We start from the raw sequence: 20,581 nt of genomic DNA, 5'->3' as shown, positions 1-20,581 counted from the left end.
CTCCTGACAAGCTTTTTTCCGGATGCCCCAAACAATCGGAAAGGGGATTCAGAGAAATTAACTTTACCCCTGTCCTCAGCAGTCCAATCCCTGTACCTTTTGCAGAATATTAGTCTGTCGCTGATGTTTTTCCTGGAGAGAAGTGGCTTCCTCGCTGCCCTTCTTGACACCAGGCTATCCTCCAAAAGTCTTCGCCTCACTGTGCGTGCAGATGCACTCACACCTGCCTGCTGCCATTCCTGAGCAAGCTCTGCACTGGTGGTGCCCCGATCCCGCAGCTGAATCAACTTTAGGAGACGGTCCTGTCGCTTGCTGGACTTTCTTGGGCGCCCTGAAGCCTTCTTCACAACAATTGAACCTCTCTTCTTGAAGTTCTTGATGATCCGATAAATGGTTGATTGTGAAGCCCTTTTTGTGCAAAGCAATGATGACAGCACGTGTTTCCTTGCAGGTAACCATGGTTAACAGAGGAAGAACAATGATTTCAAGCACCACCCTCCTTTTAAAGCTTCCAGTCTGTTATTCTAACTCAATCAGCATGACAGAGTGATCTCCAGCCTTGTCCTCGTCAACACTCTCACCTGTGTTAACGAGAGAATCACTGACATGATGTCAGCTGGTCCTTTTGTGGCAGGGCTGAAATGCAGTGGAAATGTTTTTTGGGGATTAAGTTCATTTTCATGGCAAAGAGGGACTTTGCAATTCATTGCAATTCATCTGATCACTCTTCATAACATTCTGGAGTATATGCAAATTGCCATCATAAAAACTGAGGCAGCAGACTTTGTGAAAATTAATATTTGTGTCATTCTCCAAACTTTTGACCACGACTGTATGTTGTGAAATGGTTAGATATTACTGCATTGTCAGAGCTAGAAGCATAAGCATTTCGCTACACCCGCTATAACATCTGCTAAACACGTGTATGTGACAAATAAAATTTGATTTGAACTGCCCGAGTTACACCAGGAACACACAATCCCTCCATCAGTGCTCAGACTGTCCGCAATAGGCTGAGAGAGGCTGGACTGAGGGCTTGTAGGCCTGTTGTAAGGCAGGTCCTCACCAGACATCACCGGCAACAACGTCGCCTATGGGCACAAACCCACCGTCGCTGGACCAGACAGGACTGGCAAAAAGTGCTCTTCAATGACGAGTCGCGTTTTTGTTTCACCAGGGGTGATGGTCAGATTCGCGTTTATCGTCGAAGGAATGAGCATTACACCGAGGCCTGTACTCTGGAGCAGGATCGATTTGGAGGTGGAGGGTCTGTCATGGTCTGGGGCGGTGTGTCACAGCATCATCGGACTGAGCTTGTGGTCATTGCAGGCAATCTCAACGCTGTATTTTACAGGGAAGACATCCTCCTCCCTCATGTGGTACACTTCCTGCAGGCTCATCCTGACATGACCCTCCAGCATGACAATACCACCAGCAATACTGCTCGTTCTGTGCGTAATTTCCTGCAAGACAGGAATGTCAGTGTCTGGGACCTGTTGAATCGGCAGGTGAGGGCTAGGGTCATTCCCCCTAGAAATGTCTGGGAACTTGCAGGTGCCTTGGTGGAAGAGAGGGGTAACATCTCACATTAAGAACTGGCAAATCTGGTGCAGTCCATGAGGAGGAGATGCACTGCAGTACTTAATGCAGCTCGTGGCCACACCAGATACTGACTGTTTCTTTTGATTTTGACCCCCCCTTTGTTCAGGGACACATTATTCAATTTCTGTTAGTCACATGTCTGTGGAACATGTTCAGTTTATGTCTCAGTTGTTGAATCTTGTTATGTTCATAGAAATATTTACACATGTTAAGTTTGCTAAAAATAAACGCAGTTGACAGTGAGAGGACGTTTCTGTTTTTTGCTGAGTATACAGTGGGGGAAAAAAGTATTTAGTCAGCCACCAATTGTGCAAGTTCTCCCACTTAAAAAGATGAGAGAGGCCTGTAATTTTCATCATAGGTACACGTCAACTATGACAGACAAAATGAGGGGAAAAAATCCAGAAAATCACATTGTAGGATTTTTAATTTATTTATTTGCAAATTATGGTGGAAAATAAGTATTTGGTCACCTACAAACAAGCAAGATTTCTGGCTCTCACAGACCTGTAACAACTTCTTTAAGAGGCTCCTCTGTCCTCCACTTGTTACCTGTATTAATGGCACCTGTTTCAACTTGTTATCAGTATAAAAGACACCTGTCCACAACCTCAAACAGTCACACTCCAAACTCCACTATGGCAAAGACCAAAGAGCTGTCAAAGGACACCAGAAACAAAATTGTAGACCTGCACCAGGCTGGGAAGACTGAATCTGCAATAGGTAAGCAGCTTGGTTTGAAGAAATCAACTGTGGGAGCAATTATTAGGAAATGGAAAACATACAAGACCACTGATAATCTCCCTCGATCTGGGGCTCCACGCAAGATCTCACCCCGTGGGGTCAAAATGATCACAAGAACGGTGAGCAAAAATCCCAGAACCACACGGGGGGGACCTAGTGAATGACCTGCAGAGAGCTGGGACCAAAGTAACAAAGCCTACCATCAGTAACACACTACGCCGCCAGGGACTCAAATCCTGCAGTGCCAGACGTGTCCCCCTGCTTAAGCCAGTACATGTCCAGGCCCGTCTGAAGTTTGCTAGAGTGCATTTGGATGATCCAGAAGAGGATTGGGAGAATGTCATATGGTCAGATGAAACCAAAATAGAACTTTTTGGTAAAAACTCAACTCGTCGTGTTTGGAGGGCAAAGAATGCTGAGTTGCATCCAAAGAACACCATACCTACTGTGAAGCATGGGGGTGGAAACATCATGCTTTGGGGCTGTTTTTCTGCAAAGGGACCAGGACGACTGATCCGTGTAAAGGAAAGAATGAATGGGCCATGTATCGTGAGATTTTGAGTGAAAACCTCCTTCCATCAGCAAGGGCATTGAAGATGAAACGTGGCTGGGTCTTTCAGCATGACAATGATCCCAAACACACCGCTCGGGCAACAAAGGAGTGGCTTCGTAAGCATGTCAAGGTCCTGGAGTGGCCTAGCCAGTCTCCAGATCTCAACCCCATAGAAAATCTTTGGAGGGAGTTGAAAGTCCGTGTTGCCCAGCGCCAGCCCCAAAACATCACTGCTCTAGAGGAGATCTGCATGGAGGAATGGGCCAAAATACCAGCAACAGTGTGTGAAAACCTTGTGAAGACTTACAGAAAACGTTTGACCTGTGTCATTGCCAACAAAGGGTATATAACAAAGTATTGATAAACTTTTGTTATTGACCAAATACTTATTTTCCACCATAATTTGCAAATAAATTCATTAAAAATCCTACAATGTGATTTTCTGGATTTTATTTTCTCATTTTGTCTGTCATAGTCGACGTGTACCTATGATGAAAATTACAGGCCTCTCTCATCTTTTTTAGTGGGAGAACTTGCACAATTGGTGGCTGACTAAATACTTTTTTCCCCCACTGTATATATATATATATATATTTTTTAATATTTATTTATTTATTATTATTTAAACAATTTTACACACACACTATATACAAAAGTATGTGGACACCCCTTCAAATTAGTGGATTCGGCTATTTCAGCCACACCCGTTGCTGAAAGGTGTATAAAATCGAGCACAGAGCCATGCAATCTCCATAGACAAACATTGGCAGTAGAATGGCCTTACTGAAGAGCTCAGTGACTTTCAACGTGGCACCATCATAGGATGCCACCTTTCCAACAAGTCAGTTTGTCAAATTACTGCCCTGCTAGAGTTGCCCCGGTCAGCTGTAAGTGCTGTTTTGTGAAGTGGAAATGTCTAGGAGCAACAACGGCTCAGCCGCGAAGTGGTAGGCCACACAACCTCACAGAACGGGACCGCCAAGTGCTGAAGCGCATAGCGCTTAAAAATATTCTGTCCTCGGTTGCAACACTCACTACCGAGTTCCAAACTGCCTCTGGAAGCAACGTCAGCACAAGAAATGTTTGTCGGGAGCTTCATGAAATTTTCCATGGCCGAGCAGCCTAAGATCACCATGCGCAATGCGAAGCGTCGGCTGTAGTGTTGTAAAGCTCGCCGCCATTGGACTCTGGAAACGCGTTCTCTGGAGTGATGAATCACGCTTCACCATCTGGCAGTCCGACGGACGAATGTGGGTTTGATGGATGAAAGGAGAACGCTACCTGCTCGAATGCATAGTGCCAACTGTAAAGTTTGGTGGAGGAGGAATAATGTATGTGGCTGTTTTTCATGGTTTGGGCTAGGCCCCTTATTTCTAGCGAAGGGAAATCTTAACGCTGCAGCATAAAATTACATTCTAGATGATTCTTATAATTTTTTATAATTCTATTTTTAAAAAATTGCAGACGCTCTTATCCAGAGCGACTTACAGTTAGTGAATGTTTTTTTTGTTTTCATACTGGCCCCCTGTGGGAAACGAACCCACATCCCTGCCGGCCAAACCCTCCCCTACCTTGGACGACGCTGGACCAATTGTGCGCCGCCCATGGGTCTCCCGGGCGCGGCCGGCTGTGACAGAGCCTGGACTCGAACCAGGATCTCTAGTGGCACAGCTAGCACTGCGATGCAGTGCCTTAGACCACTGCGCCACTCGGGATTCTGTGCTTCCAGCTTTGTGGCAACAGTTTGAGGGAGGCCCTTGCCTGTTTCATATTGACAATGCCCCCGTGTACAAAGCGAAGTCCATACAGAAATGGTTTGTCGAGATCGGTGTGGAAGAACTTGACTGGCCTGTACAGAGCCCTGACCTCAAACCCATCGAACACCTTTGGGATGATACGAGCCAGGCCTAATCGCCCAACATCAGTGCCTGACCTCACTAATGCTCTTGTGGCTGAATGGAAGCAAGTCCACATACTTATGGTCATGTAGTGTATTTAACCCCTTTTTTGGGGTAGGCAAAAAACTACCTACATACTTCCATTAGTAAAAAAAAAAAAAAAACGGTACTGGTTACCTTCAGTCGAGTCCCGTGACACTTATGGGGGTCGTATGGCAAAACAGAGAACACCATTAGTTTATAGTCCAAACGGTTCGGACACTACCAAACAAATTCCAAATCTGGCCCTCATTCAATCTTGGCCACCTAATCATCCCCAGCTTCCAATTGGCTCATTCATTCCCCCCTCCTCTCCCCTGTAACTATTCCCCAGGTCGTTGCTGTAAATGAGAATGTGTTCTCACTCAACTCACACGGTCATAATATGCCATAACAGCTGTCATAACATGTTATAACACTGTCATGATAGATATTTAGACCTGTTGTGACACATATTGCATTATTTCATTGCTGGTTATGACACACACAAGTGTCAAAACCCACAAAACAAGGCAAAACATTCGATCACACCATAGCCTGTGTCAACAGTATGTTTATGTTACATATTTTTGAAATACACCATGTTAAACGATATTGTAATTGCGCTCACGTTGATGTCAGACATGCATCTACCCCAATGCTCTGCTGATGATGACTGGGATGAAAGCAGGAGCAGATTTCAGGAGCAGGACAAGACACACACTTGTTGACTGATGACTGATATAAAGGGAATGTAGGTGATAGGATCATATAAGCCAGATAGGCCTAATTGGAGAGAGTTAGTCGGCTGAACAGTTGTCTTGTAGCCCTTTTTGTTTAAGTCAGTCTTAACACCGTACAAAACCCCAATTCACCTATTAGGCCTAGCCTAATTTTATTTTTGTATTTTATTTAGTAAATATTTTCTTAACTCTATTTCTAGAACTGCATTGTTGGTTAAGGGCTTGTAAGTAAGCATTTCACGGTAAGGTCTACACGTTGTATTCGGCGCATGTGACAAATTAAATGTGTCCAAGTAAAGTGACACAGGATGGCCATAATGCTTTATGACAGTGGCATAAAGTGTATTTTCTACAAGTTATTTAAAATATGATGAAAACAAACGTGACTGTAAATAATTCATTACAACAACAACAAAGGATTTAAGAAACTTCTTGGCAGGGAAAAAACTAATTTGAATAAATATAGGCGTTGATACTTATGTTATTTTGATGTTTCGGTGCATCACTATATCTTTTGTCGAATCAGGATGTCATGAAGGTGGTTTCCTTCCCCAGAAGGAAACTGAATTAGCTAGCTCAATTTGGTTCTGGGTTCTTCTGAGATTGCAGCCAGGTAGCAGTCATAAACACACTCCGACAATCCCATTAAGTATAACCATCAACTACTAAAACAGTCACAGGGAGGTAGGTAGGTGGTGGTGGTGGTTCCTTACATTTGTGGATGATGGGACGTAGTACCAGTGACCCCTGGTCCTGTGAGGGTCTCTGAGGCTGGATAAGACCTGGTTCTGCTGGACCAGGTTTTCCCTGAGAGCCCCCACCTCCCCCATAAGCTCCTCCAGGTGCCCGCTGTTCTCTGTGGAGTCAAAGTCACATCCTGGATGTCAACAAAATAACAACAAAGTGGATTATAGTGCAATAAAGTACATTACATAATTTTTTTAATGCAGGCATCGAAGCTTCAGAAAGACATACAAGGCTAGGCCTAATAGGTTAATTGGGGTGTTTTTATGGTGTTAAGACTGACTTAAAACAAAAAGGGCTAAAAGACAACTGTTCAGCCGACTAACTCTCTCTAGCCAGGGCAAGCTGCTCCCGCAGTCGCTTAGTCTGGGCCTCTTGTCTGGTCAAGGCCAATTTCAGTCGATCCAGCTCCTGCTGTTGGATGCTGTTGTCTGAAATACCCCCCAGGATATTTCGGTCCATCAAATGCATCTAATGGAAAGAACACTTCAAATCTTACTCAGGTGAGCACAAACATTGTGAAATAAGAGTACATCTCTATTCATGTACAACATGTCACTGGGTCTGTTCCAAATGGCACCCTATTCTCTACATAGTGCACTACTTTTGACTAGAGCCCTATGGGCCCTGGTCAAAAGTAGTGTACTATATAGGGAATAGGGTGCCATTTGGGACACTGCCATTGTTTCTGCAGGAGTTGTAGTCCTAGCTTTTTTTAGTACCCTGTCCTTCAGTAGATTTTGCAGCAGCTGGATCTCAGCCTCGGCTTTGGTCAGGTTCTGAGTGATCTCGGCTGCTAGAACCCTAGACCCCTCCAGCTCCTCCGCATCCTGCATTAACACAGTCACAAATAGATTGCCTTGATCTTAATTAGTCTTTCCTCGACTCCTCTCATCCTAACTCCTCGCCTCCTTCTCAACCGTATTGAAAGAGTAGGTCCGAGAGGAGGATTTTGAGGAGGAAAGAAGAGAACGAAAGGGAGAAATTGAGGACAAAAATAGCTATTCTCTTTAGTCTAACAGTCTCTCTACACACAGACGGCACCGCAAAAGTATATGACGATGAAAGGTTGAGAGCGAGTTATTTAGTCTAGGGCGATTTATTTAGTCCTATAGGGCTCTGGTTAAAAGTAGTGCACTATCTAGGGAATAGAGTGCCATTTGGGATGCAGCCTATAGGTGTTTCTGTTTCTGAAGAGACGCCCACCTCAGCCCTCTCCTGGTTGATTTGCTCCACGGTGGTGTGTAAGGAGCTGAGCTGCTCTTTGGTGGCACTCAATTGCTGGGCGGCCATCTTGTCTGCCGTTGTGAAGGAGCTTCTTAGCTCCCGCAGCTCCATGTCCAGAGACCGCAGCTGCTGCTGAGTGCGACACTCGCCCACTTCCATCTGGGGGAGACAAGAACCTACAGTCAGTGAGTGAGTGAGTCAGTCAATTTCTCTCTCCATCTATCTGTCTGTCTATCCGTCCGTCTATATCCATTCATTCAGCAATAACTCATTTATAATTATGATGTGATACATTCCCACAATGGTTTCTAAATAGTAGCTCTAGTGGTACATGTTGTTTTCCCTGTGTGTGTTATACTTATAAGCCTTGTAGATCCTTTGACCAGTGAAAGTATTGACCTGTTTGTCTTGTTCCTCCAGCTCAGCGAGCAAAAGCCCTCGCTTGTCCTCAGCCTCCTGGAGCCGCTGGCCTGTCAGTTTTTGGAGCTCTCGCGCCTCCTGCAGTTCCTCCCGGAGCCAGAGTATTTCCTCCTCACCGAGTCTCTTTGCTGCCTGCTGGTGGGTGGGACATGCCATGAACAACAGGGAACAAGTCAAACAACAGCAGTGACAAATCAATCAGAGATGCTTCCCTCCTCCCAGGGAGCGAAGTTTTCCCTTGGTACAGATCTTGGATCAGCTTCCTCTCCCCCAATGCGAAACTGACCCAACTTCACCCTACCAGTGGCCTATGGAGGTGGTGGAAAGAGGAGAGACTCACCGTGGCCTGTGCTGCAGCCTGGCAGGCTGCCTTGTGTTGCTCTAGGAGGGAGGCCAGCTCCTGACTGAGTTGAGCCTGGCCCTGCTGGGCTTGGTCCCGGTCTGTTTGGGCTGCCGACACTACTCCCAGCACCTCCCGCTGCAGCCGCTCCAGGTTGCGGCCCACCACGCCCCCTTCTCTGCTCGTCCTGCTAACATGAGAGAGAGTAGTACTGCAGGTGATGATGAGTCCAACACCTTGCCACTCTCTAACTCTATAAACCATGTGTTTGTCCCAATCATAGAGTTGAGCCCATACCCTATCTTTACCATTATAACTTATTTGACAGCATGGTGCAGCGCCACTGAGGGCTATCTCCCTTACTTAGGATTTGTGGCAAGTCCTTTACCCAACTATATGGTCCCAATCTCACTGGAGGTGAACAGTGGGAGACTCCCTCACCTGATGTGGCCAGGCTGCCCTGAGGTGATGGTCCTGATCATCTCCTCAAGACACCTCTGCACCTCCTGCGGGCATAGCAATGTTCCCCGGGCCTGTTGTAGAGCACTCTGCAGAGCACCCACACGCTCCTCCAGGCTGGCCTTGTCCTCCTGTAGAGCAGTGAGCTGTTCCAGGAGCTCCTCCCTCTGCTGCTCACTCTCTGCAGTCAGCTGCAGTTGGGCCTGGGCATTGTCCTTGGACTGCCTTTCCTTGTCCAGAGCCGCCTGCAGGGCAGCGTGCTCCAACTGGCTAAGCCTGCGCAGTCGTCCCAGCTCCTCTTTTAGCTGGCCCGCCTCAGTGTGGCGCTCCTGCAGCTGGCTCTCCAGTTCCGCCTCGTAGGCGCTGATCTGACCCTGTGCCCGCCGCAGCTCAGCGTTCTCCCTCCTCAGCGCATCCAGCTCCTGCTGCTGCTGTGCTTTGTCTGTATCGTTGGCAGTGGTGATTATCTCCAGCAAGCGGCGCTGCTCCTGGCTCTCATCCAGGCAGCGCTGTAGGGCCTCCATCTCCCTCTGCAGGTGGTGGCAGTCTGCCTGGGCACGCCGGGCCTGCTCCTTCATCCCGCTCAGGTACTCCTGCAGGCCAGAGATGATACCCTCCAGGTCCCTCTTCAGAGCCTCGTTGGCTGCTATCTGACCTGTGGTGGGGGGGGTAGTGCCATTGGTTGATTATCCATTGTGGTATATTAAGGACAATGGTGGGGAGTCTAAATAGCAATTATTCCAGGTATTTAGAAGACAAGGATCACAGCAAGGCCTGGCAGGTTTAATGTGAGTTTGAAAGAGCTCTGAATAATAATGGGGGGTTAGAGTTCTGAAACAAGGAAGCTATTGTGTCTTCAACTCAAGGTATCTCTATTAGTGGGTTAGTGGGACTTTTGGTGGGGGGGGGGGGGGGGGCTGTCTGGGATATATGCAGATGTGTTAAAGCTGCAGCTTTGCACATGATGCCACATTATCTTAGACATTATCATATAAACAAATAGGGTGAACGGCGTAATTATATAATGTACGTACAACTGCTATGAACATACCCTACTAAGGACCAATTTAGTAGATCTTCTGCATTTTTGACACCAAGATCAACTGTACTAGTTGTTCAGGCTCTGATCTTGTCCCATCTTAATAGTGTCAAAGAAAGACCTAGCAAAGCTCCAGCTGGCTCAAAACAAAGCAGCACACCTTGCCCTTAACTGCACACACAGACCTAACATCAACAACATGCATGATAGTCTTTCATGGTTGAGGAGAAAATGACTACTTCTCTTCTAGTCTTTTTAAGAAACATTTGTGTGTTGAAAATGTCTAACCACTTGTATAATCTAGTTGCATACATTTTTTGTTGTTGTTTTGGCTCTGTACTCCTGCACTTTGGATTTGAAATTATAAAATGACTGCGGGGACCAAAAGTATTGGGACAAATTCACATATGTTTATTAAAGTAGTCCAAAGTTTAATATTTGGTCCAATATTCCTTGCATGCAATGATTACATCAAGCTTGAGACAATACACATTTGTATTGTTTCATTTTGGAGCCACGTTTATTGTAAATAAGAATATAATATGTTTCTAAGCACTTCTTCATTAATGTGCATGCTACCATGATTACGGATAGTCCTGAATGAATCGTGAATACTGATGAGTGAGAAAGTTACAGACGCACAAGACATTGTAATGGTAAGAGGTTAGCATAACAGGGGAGGTTAGCATTTTTTGGAGGGGTATGATATTTATGCCTCTAACTTTCTCACTCATCATTATTCACGATTCATTCAGGACTATCCGTAATCATAGTAGCATCCACATTAATGTAGAAGTGTTTAGAAACATATTATATTCTTCATTCTATTATTTTAGAAACATATTATATTCTTATTTACAATAAAACTAAAGAAAAACAAAAACAGCAAATGCATCCAACAAGTTTGTAGTCACACAATCTTGATGTTCAGTAATCATTGCGTGCTAGGAATATGGGACCAAATACTAAACTTTTGACAACTTTAATACACATTAGAGAATTTGGCCCAATACTTTTGGTCCTCTAAAAAGGGAGGGACTATGTACAAAAACAAGTTTAGCTTTAAAAAACATATTGTATCACAGTGCCTCTCCGCTTTCTAAAGATCTAATTTAACTGCACTGTATCTAAGAATATGTATATATGAATAGTGTGTAAATAGTATTTTTGTTGTCTATTGGGGTCTTTCCAATCTATAACTTTTGTTCTTGTGTTTAACTGTTCTGTACTTTGTCATGTATTTGTACGTTTTATGTGGACCCCAGGAAGAGTATATGCAGTAGCTAATGGGGATCCTAATAAACTAAAAACTTTAAACCCAACCAGAAGCAGCTCTCTTTAGTAGGAAAACGTTTTGCAAAGGAAAGCGTTTCTAACTGAACATGTTCAGGTAAGCCCCTCCCCGTATCAATTGGTTTTCTTCCGTTTTGTGCCTAATGAACAGGACTCAGGATACATCATCAAGTTCTAGTCCCCCTTACCGTCGGTCAGCTGCTGCTCCAGGTCCTTGATCTCCTCGGTCTCCTTGGCGATACGGGAGAGCATGCCGTCCAGCCGGCCCTCCAGCTCCCGGTGCTTCCTGCTCATCATGTCCAGCAGCTGGCTCTTCCTGGACACCTGAGCCTTCACATGGGCCTGGAGAGGGGAGGATGGACAGGGGCCGGAGACAATAGGTCAATATACACTCCTATTACTGTCAATGATGTCAATAGAAGATGACAATTCTACTTAAATGGGAAGTTAGCATTCACCCCTATGCTCCTATTACTGAAGGTACAGCCATACTTCAGCATGACAACTTCAAATTGAATCAATACATTTTGTAATGAAAATATGAATGCATGTGTGTTTGTAATAATGTGTTACTCAATGTTTAATTTGTAAATTGGGTGACCTGGAGGGCTCTGAGGCACCGGAACCCATAAAGCATTTCATGCATTATCATCGCTTTTGCGTACTGGCATAGAGCAGTAGGTGCTTGCAGAAGTTGCACACACGAGGGAAAAAGTGGGTAGCCTAGGGTACAGATTTTTTTTTGCTTTTTATAAACGCATTTCTACATCATTTTAGATGACTGAAAACTTTAGCTGAATTTGTTTTAATACCTCACAAATGATTGAAATGACAGCCTACTTTGACACCGACAAACTGAGAATCTGCGATCAATAAAAACGACCTTGTCGTCAATCCATCAATAGCCTAGGCGTGTGGGGATGTATATTGTACAATATGAGGAGGAAATTATAGTCCTAAAAAAAGCTTTCCAGTTTCACTGACTCACCCAATGATGCACAGCTCACTCACCGGCGATGCCTGATGCCCTTGTGTCAAAAGCGTCTCTCTTGTTTAACTTTATAAAACAATGCTGTTCGCTCAATAGGCCTATTTGGAACTTGATAACATATTTGGTAGACTACAGGCAGATTAGTTCTCACTGTTCAGCAGGAGCCATTTGCTTTTAGAATCTGTGTTTTCCCGCGATTGTATTTGAAATATTGCTAAAGGCCTGTTTTGGCTGCATGCTGTTCACTGACATATTTGCAGCGCGTTCCCGACTGTAGACCAGTAGCGGTGCATAGGTTAAATCAACAGGGAAGCAAAGCAAGGAAAAAAAAGCCATATTACAACCTGTTTTGTGATAATTACGTTGTTTGCTCTATAACCTGTTGGTTCATACAGTGCCTTCGGAAAGTATTCAGACACCTTGACATTTAAAAAAATTAAAAAATAGTATTTTTTTAGGGGGTAGATCAGCTTTAATATTGCAGATAGATTGTAACTTCCATCAATGTAATTGCCTGCATCCCTTCCAATCCCCCATATGTTTTTTTTCTCGCAAATACAGTGCCTTGCAAAAGTATTCACCCACTTGCCGTTTTTCCTATTTTGTTGCATTACAACCTGTAATTTAAATGGATTTTTATTTGGATTTCATGTAATGGAAATACACAAAATAGTCCAAATTGGTGAAGTGAAATGAAAAAAATAACATGTTTCAAAAAAAGTCTAAAAAATAAATTACGGAAAAGTGGTGCGTGCATATGTATTCACCCCCTTTGCTATGAAGCCCCTAAATAAGATCTGGTGCAACCAATTACCTTCAGAAGTCACATAATTAGTTAAATAAAGTCCACCTGTGTGCAATCTAAGTGTCACATGATCTCAGTATATAAACACACAGCTGTTCTGAAAGGCCCCAGAGTCTGCAACACCACTAAGCAAGGGGCATCACCAAGCAAGCGGCACCACGAAGACCAAGGAGCTCTCCAAACAGGTCAGGGACAAAGTTGTGGAGAAGTACAGATCAGGTTTGGGTTCAAAAAAAATATCTGAAACTTTGAACAACCCACGGAGCACCATTAAATCCATTATAAAAAAATTGAAAGAATATGGCACGACAACAAACCTGCCAAGAGAGGGCCGCCCACCAAAACTCACGGACCAGGCAAGGAGGGCATTAATCAGAGGCAACAAAGAGACCAAAGATAACCCTGAAGGAGCTGCAAAGCTCCACAGCGGAGATTGGAGTATCTGTCCATTGGACCACTTTAAGCCGTACACTCCACAGAGCTGTGCTTTATGGAAGAGTGGGCAGAAAAAAGCCATTGCTTAAAGAAAAGAATAAGCAAACACGTTTGGTGTTCGCCAAAAGGCATGTGGGAGACTCCCCAAATATATGGAAGAAGGTACTCTGGTCATTTACATACATTACATTTACATTTTAGTCATTTAGCAGACGCTCTTATCCAGAGCGAGATGAGACGAAAATTGAGCTTTTTGGCCATCAAAGAAAAACACTATGTCTGGCGCAAACCCAACATCACCCCGAGATCACCATCCCCACAGTGAAGCATGGTGGTGGCAGCATCATGCTGTGGGGATGTTTTTAATCGGCAGGGACTGGGAAACTGGTCAGAATTGAAGGAATGATGGATGGCGCTAAATACAGGGAAATTCTTGAGGGAAACCTGTTTCAGTTTTCCAGAGATTTGAGACTGGTACGGAGGTTCACCTTCCAGCAGGCTAATGACCCTAAGCATACTGCTAAAGCAACACTCTAGTGGTTTAACAGGAAACATTTAAATGTCTTGAAATGGCCTAGTCAAAGCCCAGACCTCAATCCAATTGAGAATCTGTGGTATGACTTAAAGATTGCTGTACACCAGCGGAACCAATCCAACTTGAAGGAGCTGGAGCAGTTTTGCTTTGAAGAATGGGCATAAATCCCAGTGGCTAGATGTGCCAAGCTTATAGAGACATACCCCAAGAGACTTGCAGCTGTAATTGCTGCAAAAGGTGACTTTGGGGGGGTGAATAGTTATGCACGCTCAAGTAGTTATTTTGTCTTATTTCTTGTTTGTTTCACACACAAAAAAAATTGCATCTTCAAAGTGGTAGGCATGTTGGGTAAATCAAATGATACAAACTCCCCAAAAATCAATTTTAATTCCAGGTTGTAAGGCAACAAAATAGGAAAAATGCCAAGGGGGGGTGAATACACGTCAACTATGACAGACAAATTGAGATTTTTTTTCTCCAGAAAATCACATTGTAGGATTTTTAATGAATTTATTTGCAAATTATGGTGGAAAATAAGTATTTGGTCACCTACAAACATGCAAGATTTCTGGCTCTCACAGACCTGTAACTTCTTCTTTAAGAGGCTCCTCTGTCCTCCACTCGTTACCTGTATTAATGGCACCTGTTTGAACTTGTTGTCAGTATAAAAGACACCTGTCCACAACCTCAAACAGTCACACTCCAAACTCCACTATGGCCAACACCAAAGAGCTGTCAAAGGACACCAGAAACAAAATTGTAGACCTGCACCAGGCTGGGAAGACTGCATCTGCAATAGGTAAGCAGCTTGGTTTGAAGAAATCAACTGTGGGAGCAATTATTAGGAAATGGAAGACATACAAGACCACTGATAATCTTCCTCGATCTGGGGCTCCACGCAAGATCTCACCCCGTGGGGTCAAAATGATCACAAGAACGGTGAGCAAAAATCCCAGAACCACACGGGGGGACCTAGTGAATGACCTGCAGAGAGCTGGGACCAAAGTAACAAAGCCTACCATCAGTAACACACTACGCCGCCAGGGACTCAAATCCTGCAGTGCCAGACGTGTCCCCCTGCTTAAGCCAGTACATGTCCAGGCCCGTCTGAAGATTGCTAGAGTGCATTTGGATGATCCAGAAGAGGATTGGGAGAATGTCATATGGTCAGATGAAACCAAAATAGAACTTTTTGGTAAAAACTCAACTCGTCGTGTTTGGAGGACAAAGAATGCTGAGTTGCATCCAAAGAACACCATACCTACTGTGAAGCATGGGGGTGGAAACATCATGCTTTGGGGCTGTTTTTCTGCAAAGGGACCAGGACGACTGATCCGTGTAAAGGAAAGAATGAATGGGGCCATGTATCGTGAGATTTTGAGTGAAAACCTCCTTCCATCAGCAAGGGCATTGAAGATGAAACCTGGCTGGGTCTTTCAGCATGACAATGATCCCAAACACACCGCCCGAGCAACGAAGGAGTGGCTTCGTAAGAAGCATTTCAAGGTCCTGGAGTGGCCTAGCCAGTCTCCAGATCTCAACCCCATAGAAAATCTTTGGAGGGAGTTGAAAGTCCGTGTTGCCCAGCGACAGACCCAAAACATCACTGCTCTAGAGGAGATTTGCATGGAGGAATGGGCCAAAATACCAGCAACAGTGTGTGAAAACCTTGTGAAGACTTACAGAAAACGTTTGACCTGTGTCATTGCCAACAAAGGGTCTATATTGAGTAACTTTTGTTATTGACCAAATACTTATTTTCCACCATAATTTGCAAATAAATTCATTAAAAATCCTACAATGTGATTTTCTGGAAAAAAAAATCTCATTTTGTCTGTCATAGTTGACGTGTACCTATGATGAAAATTACAGGCCTCTCTCATCTTTTTAAGTGGGAGAACTTGCACAATTGGTGGCTGACTAAATACTTTTTTCCCCCACTGTATAGGGGCTTCATAGCAAAGGGGGTGAATACATATGCACGCAACACTTTCTGTCATTTATTTTTTTGAATTTTTTGAAACAAGTTATTTTTTTCATTTCACGTCACCAGTTTGGACTATTTTGTTTATGTCCATTATATGAAATCCAAATAAAAATCCATTTAAATTACAGGTTGTAATGCAACAAAATAGGAAAAACGCCAAGGGGATGAATACTTTTGCAAGGCACTGTAAATAGGCCCGTTTAATTTTGTCTGGCTTGCCGTTCCAAATAAAATGGAATCTTTTTTTCTCATATAATTAAAAAAACTGTTAGCTAGGCGTAGGCAAGACCATAAGCAAATAGGTAAACTGGGATAATACTAAAGAGTTAAATCAGGGTGATTTTTCCACAAATAGACAGGTATTTACCTTTCCATGGTAGCAAGATCTTACCTATTTTTGCTAACTTTCTATAAAAATGTATTGAGTGAGATCATTTATTTGGGCTGCAATTTCTGAGGCTGGTAGCTCTAATGAACTTATCCTCTGCAGCAAAGGTAACTCTGGGTCTTCCATTCCTGTGGCGGTCCTCATGAGAGCCAGTTTCATCATAGCGCTTGATGGTTTTTGCGACTGCAATTGAACTTTCAAAGTTCTTGAAATGTTCCGTATTGACTGACCTTCATGTCTTAAAGTAATGATGGACTGTCATTTATTTTTGCTTATTTGAGCTGTTCTTGCCATAATACGGACTTGGTCTTTTACCAAATAGAGCTATCTTCTGTATACCCCCCTACCTTGTCACAACACAACTGATTGGCTCAAATGCATTAAGAAGGAAAGAAATTCCACAAATTAACTTTTAAAGAGGCACACCTGTTAATTGAAACACATTCCAGGTGACTACCTCATGAAGCTGGTTGAGAGAATGCCAAGAGTGTGGAAAGCTGTCATCAAGACAACGGGTGGCTATTTGAAGAATCTCAAATATAAAATCTATTTTTATTTGTTTAACCCTTTTTTGGTTAATCTGCCAGGACCATTCACAGTTGGGCTCACTCAGTTTAGCGCAACGCTGATTGGCTATTATTATTTTTTATTTATCACCAAGGTATGCCAAATGCTCGCTGGCTTGTCAGAAATAATATGATATTGTTGAAAGAATCAGAGCGAGTAAAACAGCTCCCCTCTCTCTGTATGTGAAGCCCAACTATCTGATGGTGTCTGGTCAAAAATAATATTATATTTTGCTCGCTTGGATGCTTTCAACAATATCATATTATTTTTGACAAGACAGCATCAGATAGATGGGCTTCACATACAGAGAGGGGCGCTGTTTCACTCGCTCGGATGCTTTCTCTGTTGAGATACATTCAGCCTCTTGCGAATTGAAGGACAATTATGAAGCACAGAGACAAAAGAAATGTTTTTAATATGTTTTTTATTTTTGTCAATTTTAGGGGGAAGCCTGGTGTCACGCCCTGGCTCTGGGGACACTTGTATGTTGAGCCAGGGTGTGCGTTTCATTTGTTTGTCTAGTAGTTGCATTTCTATGTTGGCCAGATTGGTTCCCAATCAGAGGCAACGAGTGTCAGCTGTTGCTGGTTGTCTCTGATTGGGAACCATATTTATACAGGCTGTTTTCCCACAGTAGTTGTGGGATCTTGTTTCTAGTTGGTTGGTGTTAGACCGTGAACTGTCACGTTATCGTTTTGTTTATTTTGTCGTGTAATCGATAAATAAAGAGTATGTTTGCCTGCAACGCTGCGCCTTGGTCCTCCTCTGTATACGACGATCGTGACAGAAGATCCCACCAAGACTGGACCAAGCAGCGGGTCCAGGAGCCATCGCCAGGGAAATATCTGGCGGATATCCAGCGCCTCCTCGACTGGGTCAAGCCGGGTGAGCAAGAGAGGGGCTTGATGAGGAAGCAGAAGGGCGAAAGGCTGGCGAAAAGTATGGAGACCTGGTCCACGGGTAGGAGAGAAGCCCAGAATTTTTTTAGGGGGGGGCTAACGCCGTGGACGACGGGGCAGCAGGAGACCGCGATAGAGCAGCCCAGCGGGTTGGCAGAGGAGGCCGCCAGGTTACGGGGGCCACTGGTCAAAGAGGGGAAGGAAGGTGTAGAGGCACGGCGAGAGGTACTGGGGTGTGTTACCAGTCCGGTCCGGCCCGTTCCAGATCCCTGCGTAGGGCCAGTGGTGTGTGTCCCCAGTACGGTCCGGTCTGTTCCTGCTCCCCACACCAAGCCAGTGGTGTGCGTCGTCAGTCCGGCACGGCCCGTACTTGTTCCCCACACCAAGCCAGTGGTGTGCGTCGCCAGCCCGGTCCGGCCCGCTCCTGCTCTCCACACCAAGCCAGTAGTGTGCGTCGCCAGCCCGGTCCGGCCAGCTCCTGCTCTCCACACCAAGCCAGTGGTGTGCGTCGTCAGTCCGGCACGGCCCGTGCCTGTTCCCCACACCAAGCCAGTGGTGTGCGTCGCCAGCCCGGTCCGGCCCGCTCCTGCTCTCCACACCAAGCCAGTGGTGTGCGTCGTCAGTCCGGCACGGCCCGTGCCTGTTCCCCACACCAAGCCAGTGGTGTGCGTCGCCAGTCCGATCCGGCCCGCTCCTGCTCCCCGCACCAAGCCTATGGTACGCGTCGTCAGTCCGGCACGGCCCGTGCCTGTTCCACCGGTGCCTGGTCCGGCACCGGTCAGCTGCTTCACGCCGGAGCTAGAGCAATCCGCTCCACCAGTGTGCAGTCCAGCTCCGGTCAGCGGGGCCAGACCGGACCAGGGGTACTTTGGGGGGTTGGAGAGGGAGTGGGGAACAGGCCCGGAGCCGGATCCGCCGCCAAGGCGGAGTGCCCACCCGGTCCCTCCCCTGTGGTATTTAGTTGACGCGGTCAGAGTCCGCGCCTTTAGGGGGGGGGGTACTGTCACGCCCTGGCTCTGGGGACACTTGTATGTTGAGCCAGGGTGTGCGTTTCATTTGTTTGTCTAGTAGTTGCATTTCTATGTTGGCCAGATTGGTTCCCAATCAGAGGCAACGAGTGTCAGCTGTTGCTGGTTGTCTCTGATTGGGAACCATATTTATACAGGCTGTTTTCCCACAGTGGTTGTGGGATCTTGTTTCTAGTTGGTTGGTGTTAGACCGTGAACTGTCACGTTATCGTTTTGTTTATTTTGTCGTGTAATCGCTAAATAAAGAGTATGTTTGCCTGCAACGCTGCGCCTTGGTCCTCCTCTGTATACGACGATCGTGACACCTGGCTTCCCTTGGTATTCATGAATACACGCCACCGCTGTAGACATGCCTTGTGATTGGGCTACACACAATCCACAGCTAGGCTATATAAAAATATACAGTGGGGAGAACAAGTATTTGATACACTGCCGATTTTGCAGGTTTTCCTACTTACAAAGCAAGTAGAGGTCTGTAATTTTTAATCATAGGTACACTTCAACTGTGTGAGACGGAATCTAAAACAAAAATCCAGAAAATCACATTGTATGATTTTTAAGTAATTAATTTGCATTTTATTGCATGACATAAGTATTTGATCACCTACCAACCAGTAAGAATTCCGGCTCTCACAGACCTGTTAGTTTTTCTTTAAGAAGCCCTCCTGTTCTCCACTCATTACCTGTATTAACTGCACCTGTTTGAACTTGTTACCTGTATAAAAGACACCTGTCCACACACTCAATCAAACAGACTCCAACCTCTCCACAATGTCCAAGACCAGAAAGCTGTGTAAGGACATCAGGGATAAAATTGTAGACCTGCACAAGGCTGGGATGGGCTACAGGACAATAGGCAAGCAGCTTGGCGAGAAGGCAACAACTGTTGGTGCAATTATTAGAAAATGAAAGAAGTTCAAGATGACGGTCAATTACTCTCGGTCTGGGGCTCCATGCAAGATCTCACCTCGTGGGGCATCAATGATCATGAGGAAGGTGAGGGATCAGCCCAGAACTACACGGCAGGACCTGGTCAATGACCTGAAGAGAGCTGGGACCACAGTCTCAAAGAAAACCATTAGTAACACACTACGCCGTCATGGATTAAAATCCTGCAGCGCACGCAAGGTCCCCCTGCTCAAGCCAGCGCATGTCCAGGCCCGTCTGAAGTTTTCCAATGACCATCTGGATGATCCAGAGGAGGAATGGGAGAAGGTCATGTGGTCTGATGAGACAAAAATTGAGCTTTTTGGTCTAAACTCCACTCGCCGTGTTTGGAGGAAGAAGAAGGATGAGTACAACCCCAAGAACACCATCCCAACCGTGAAGAATGGAGGTGGAAACATCATTCTTTGGGGATGCTTTTCCGCAAAGGGGACAGGACGACTGCACCGTATTGAGGGGAGGATGGATGGGGCCATGTATCGCGAGATCTTGGCCAACAACCTCCTTCCCTCAGTAAGAGCATTGAAGATGGGTCGTGGCTGGGTCTTCCAGCATGACAACGACCCGAAACACACAGCCAGGGCAACTAAGGAGTGGCTCCGTAAGAAGCATCTCAAGGTCCTGGAGTGGCCTAGCCAGTCTCCAGACCTGAACCCAATAGAAAATCTTTGGAGGGAGCTGAAAGTCCGTATTGCCCAGCGACAGCCCCGAAACCTGAAGGATCTGGAGAAGGTCTGTATGGAGGAGTGGGCCAAAATCCCTGCTGCAGTGTGTGCAAACCTGGTCAAGACCTACAGGAAACGTATGATCTCTGTAATTGCAAACAAAGGTTTCTGTACCAATATTAAGTTCTGCTTTTCTGATGTATCAAATACTTATGTCATCCAATAAAATGCAAATTAATTACTTTAAAATCATACA

General features: G+C 45.2%; 1 protein-coding gene across 1 annotated transcript in view; it reads right to left on the bottom strand.

Annotated features, from left to right (window-relative positions):
• Window positions 1–20,581, bottom strand: part of cntrl (centriolin) — a 55,593-nt gene that overhangs the window by 29,969 nt on the left and 5,043 nt on the right. The window contains exons 2-9 of the mRNA XM_084177458.1: window positions 11,269–11,422; window positions 8,731–9,403; window positions 8,290–8,479; window positions 7,929–8,084; window positions 7,509–7,688; window positions 7,025–7,132; window positions 6,629–6,773; window positions 6,272–6,414 (exon numbers count right to left, since the gene is read on the bottom strand). Of these exons, the coding sequence (XP_084033584.1) occupies window positions 6,272–6,414; window positions 6,629–6,773; window positions 7,025–7,132; window positions 7,509–7,688; window positions 7,929–8,084; window positions 8,290–8,479; window positions 8,731–9,403; window positions 11,269–11,377 (1,704 nt within the window). The 5' untranslated portion in view covers window positions 11,378–11,422. The remainder of the gene's footprint in view (window positions 1–6,271; window positions 6,415–6,628; window positions 6,774–7,024; window positions 7,133–7,508; window positions 7,689–7,928; window positions 8,085–8,289; window positions 8,480–8,730; window positions 9,404–11,268; window positions 11,423–20,581) is intronic.

This window comes from Coregonus lavaretus (assembly GCF_964263955.1).
Source record: "Coregonus lavaretus genome assembly, chromosome: 14".
In the NCBI taxonomy this organism is placed as follows: Eukaryota; Metazoa; Chordata; class Actinopteri; order Salmoniformes; family Salmonidae; genus Coregonus; species Coregonus lavaretus.
Note: the sequence above shows the minus strand (reverse complement) of the source record. Positions and strands in the feature narration are given on the sequence as shown.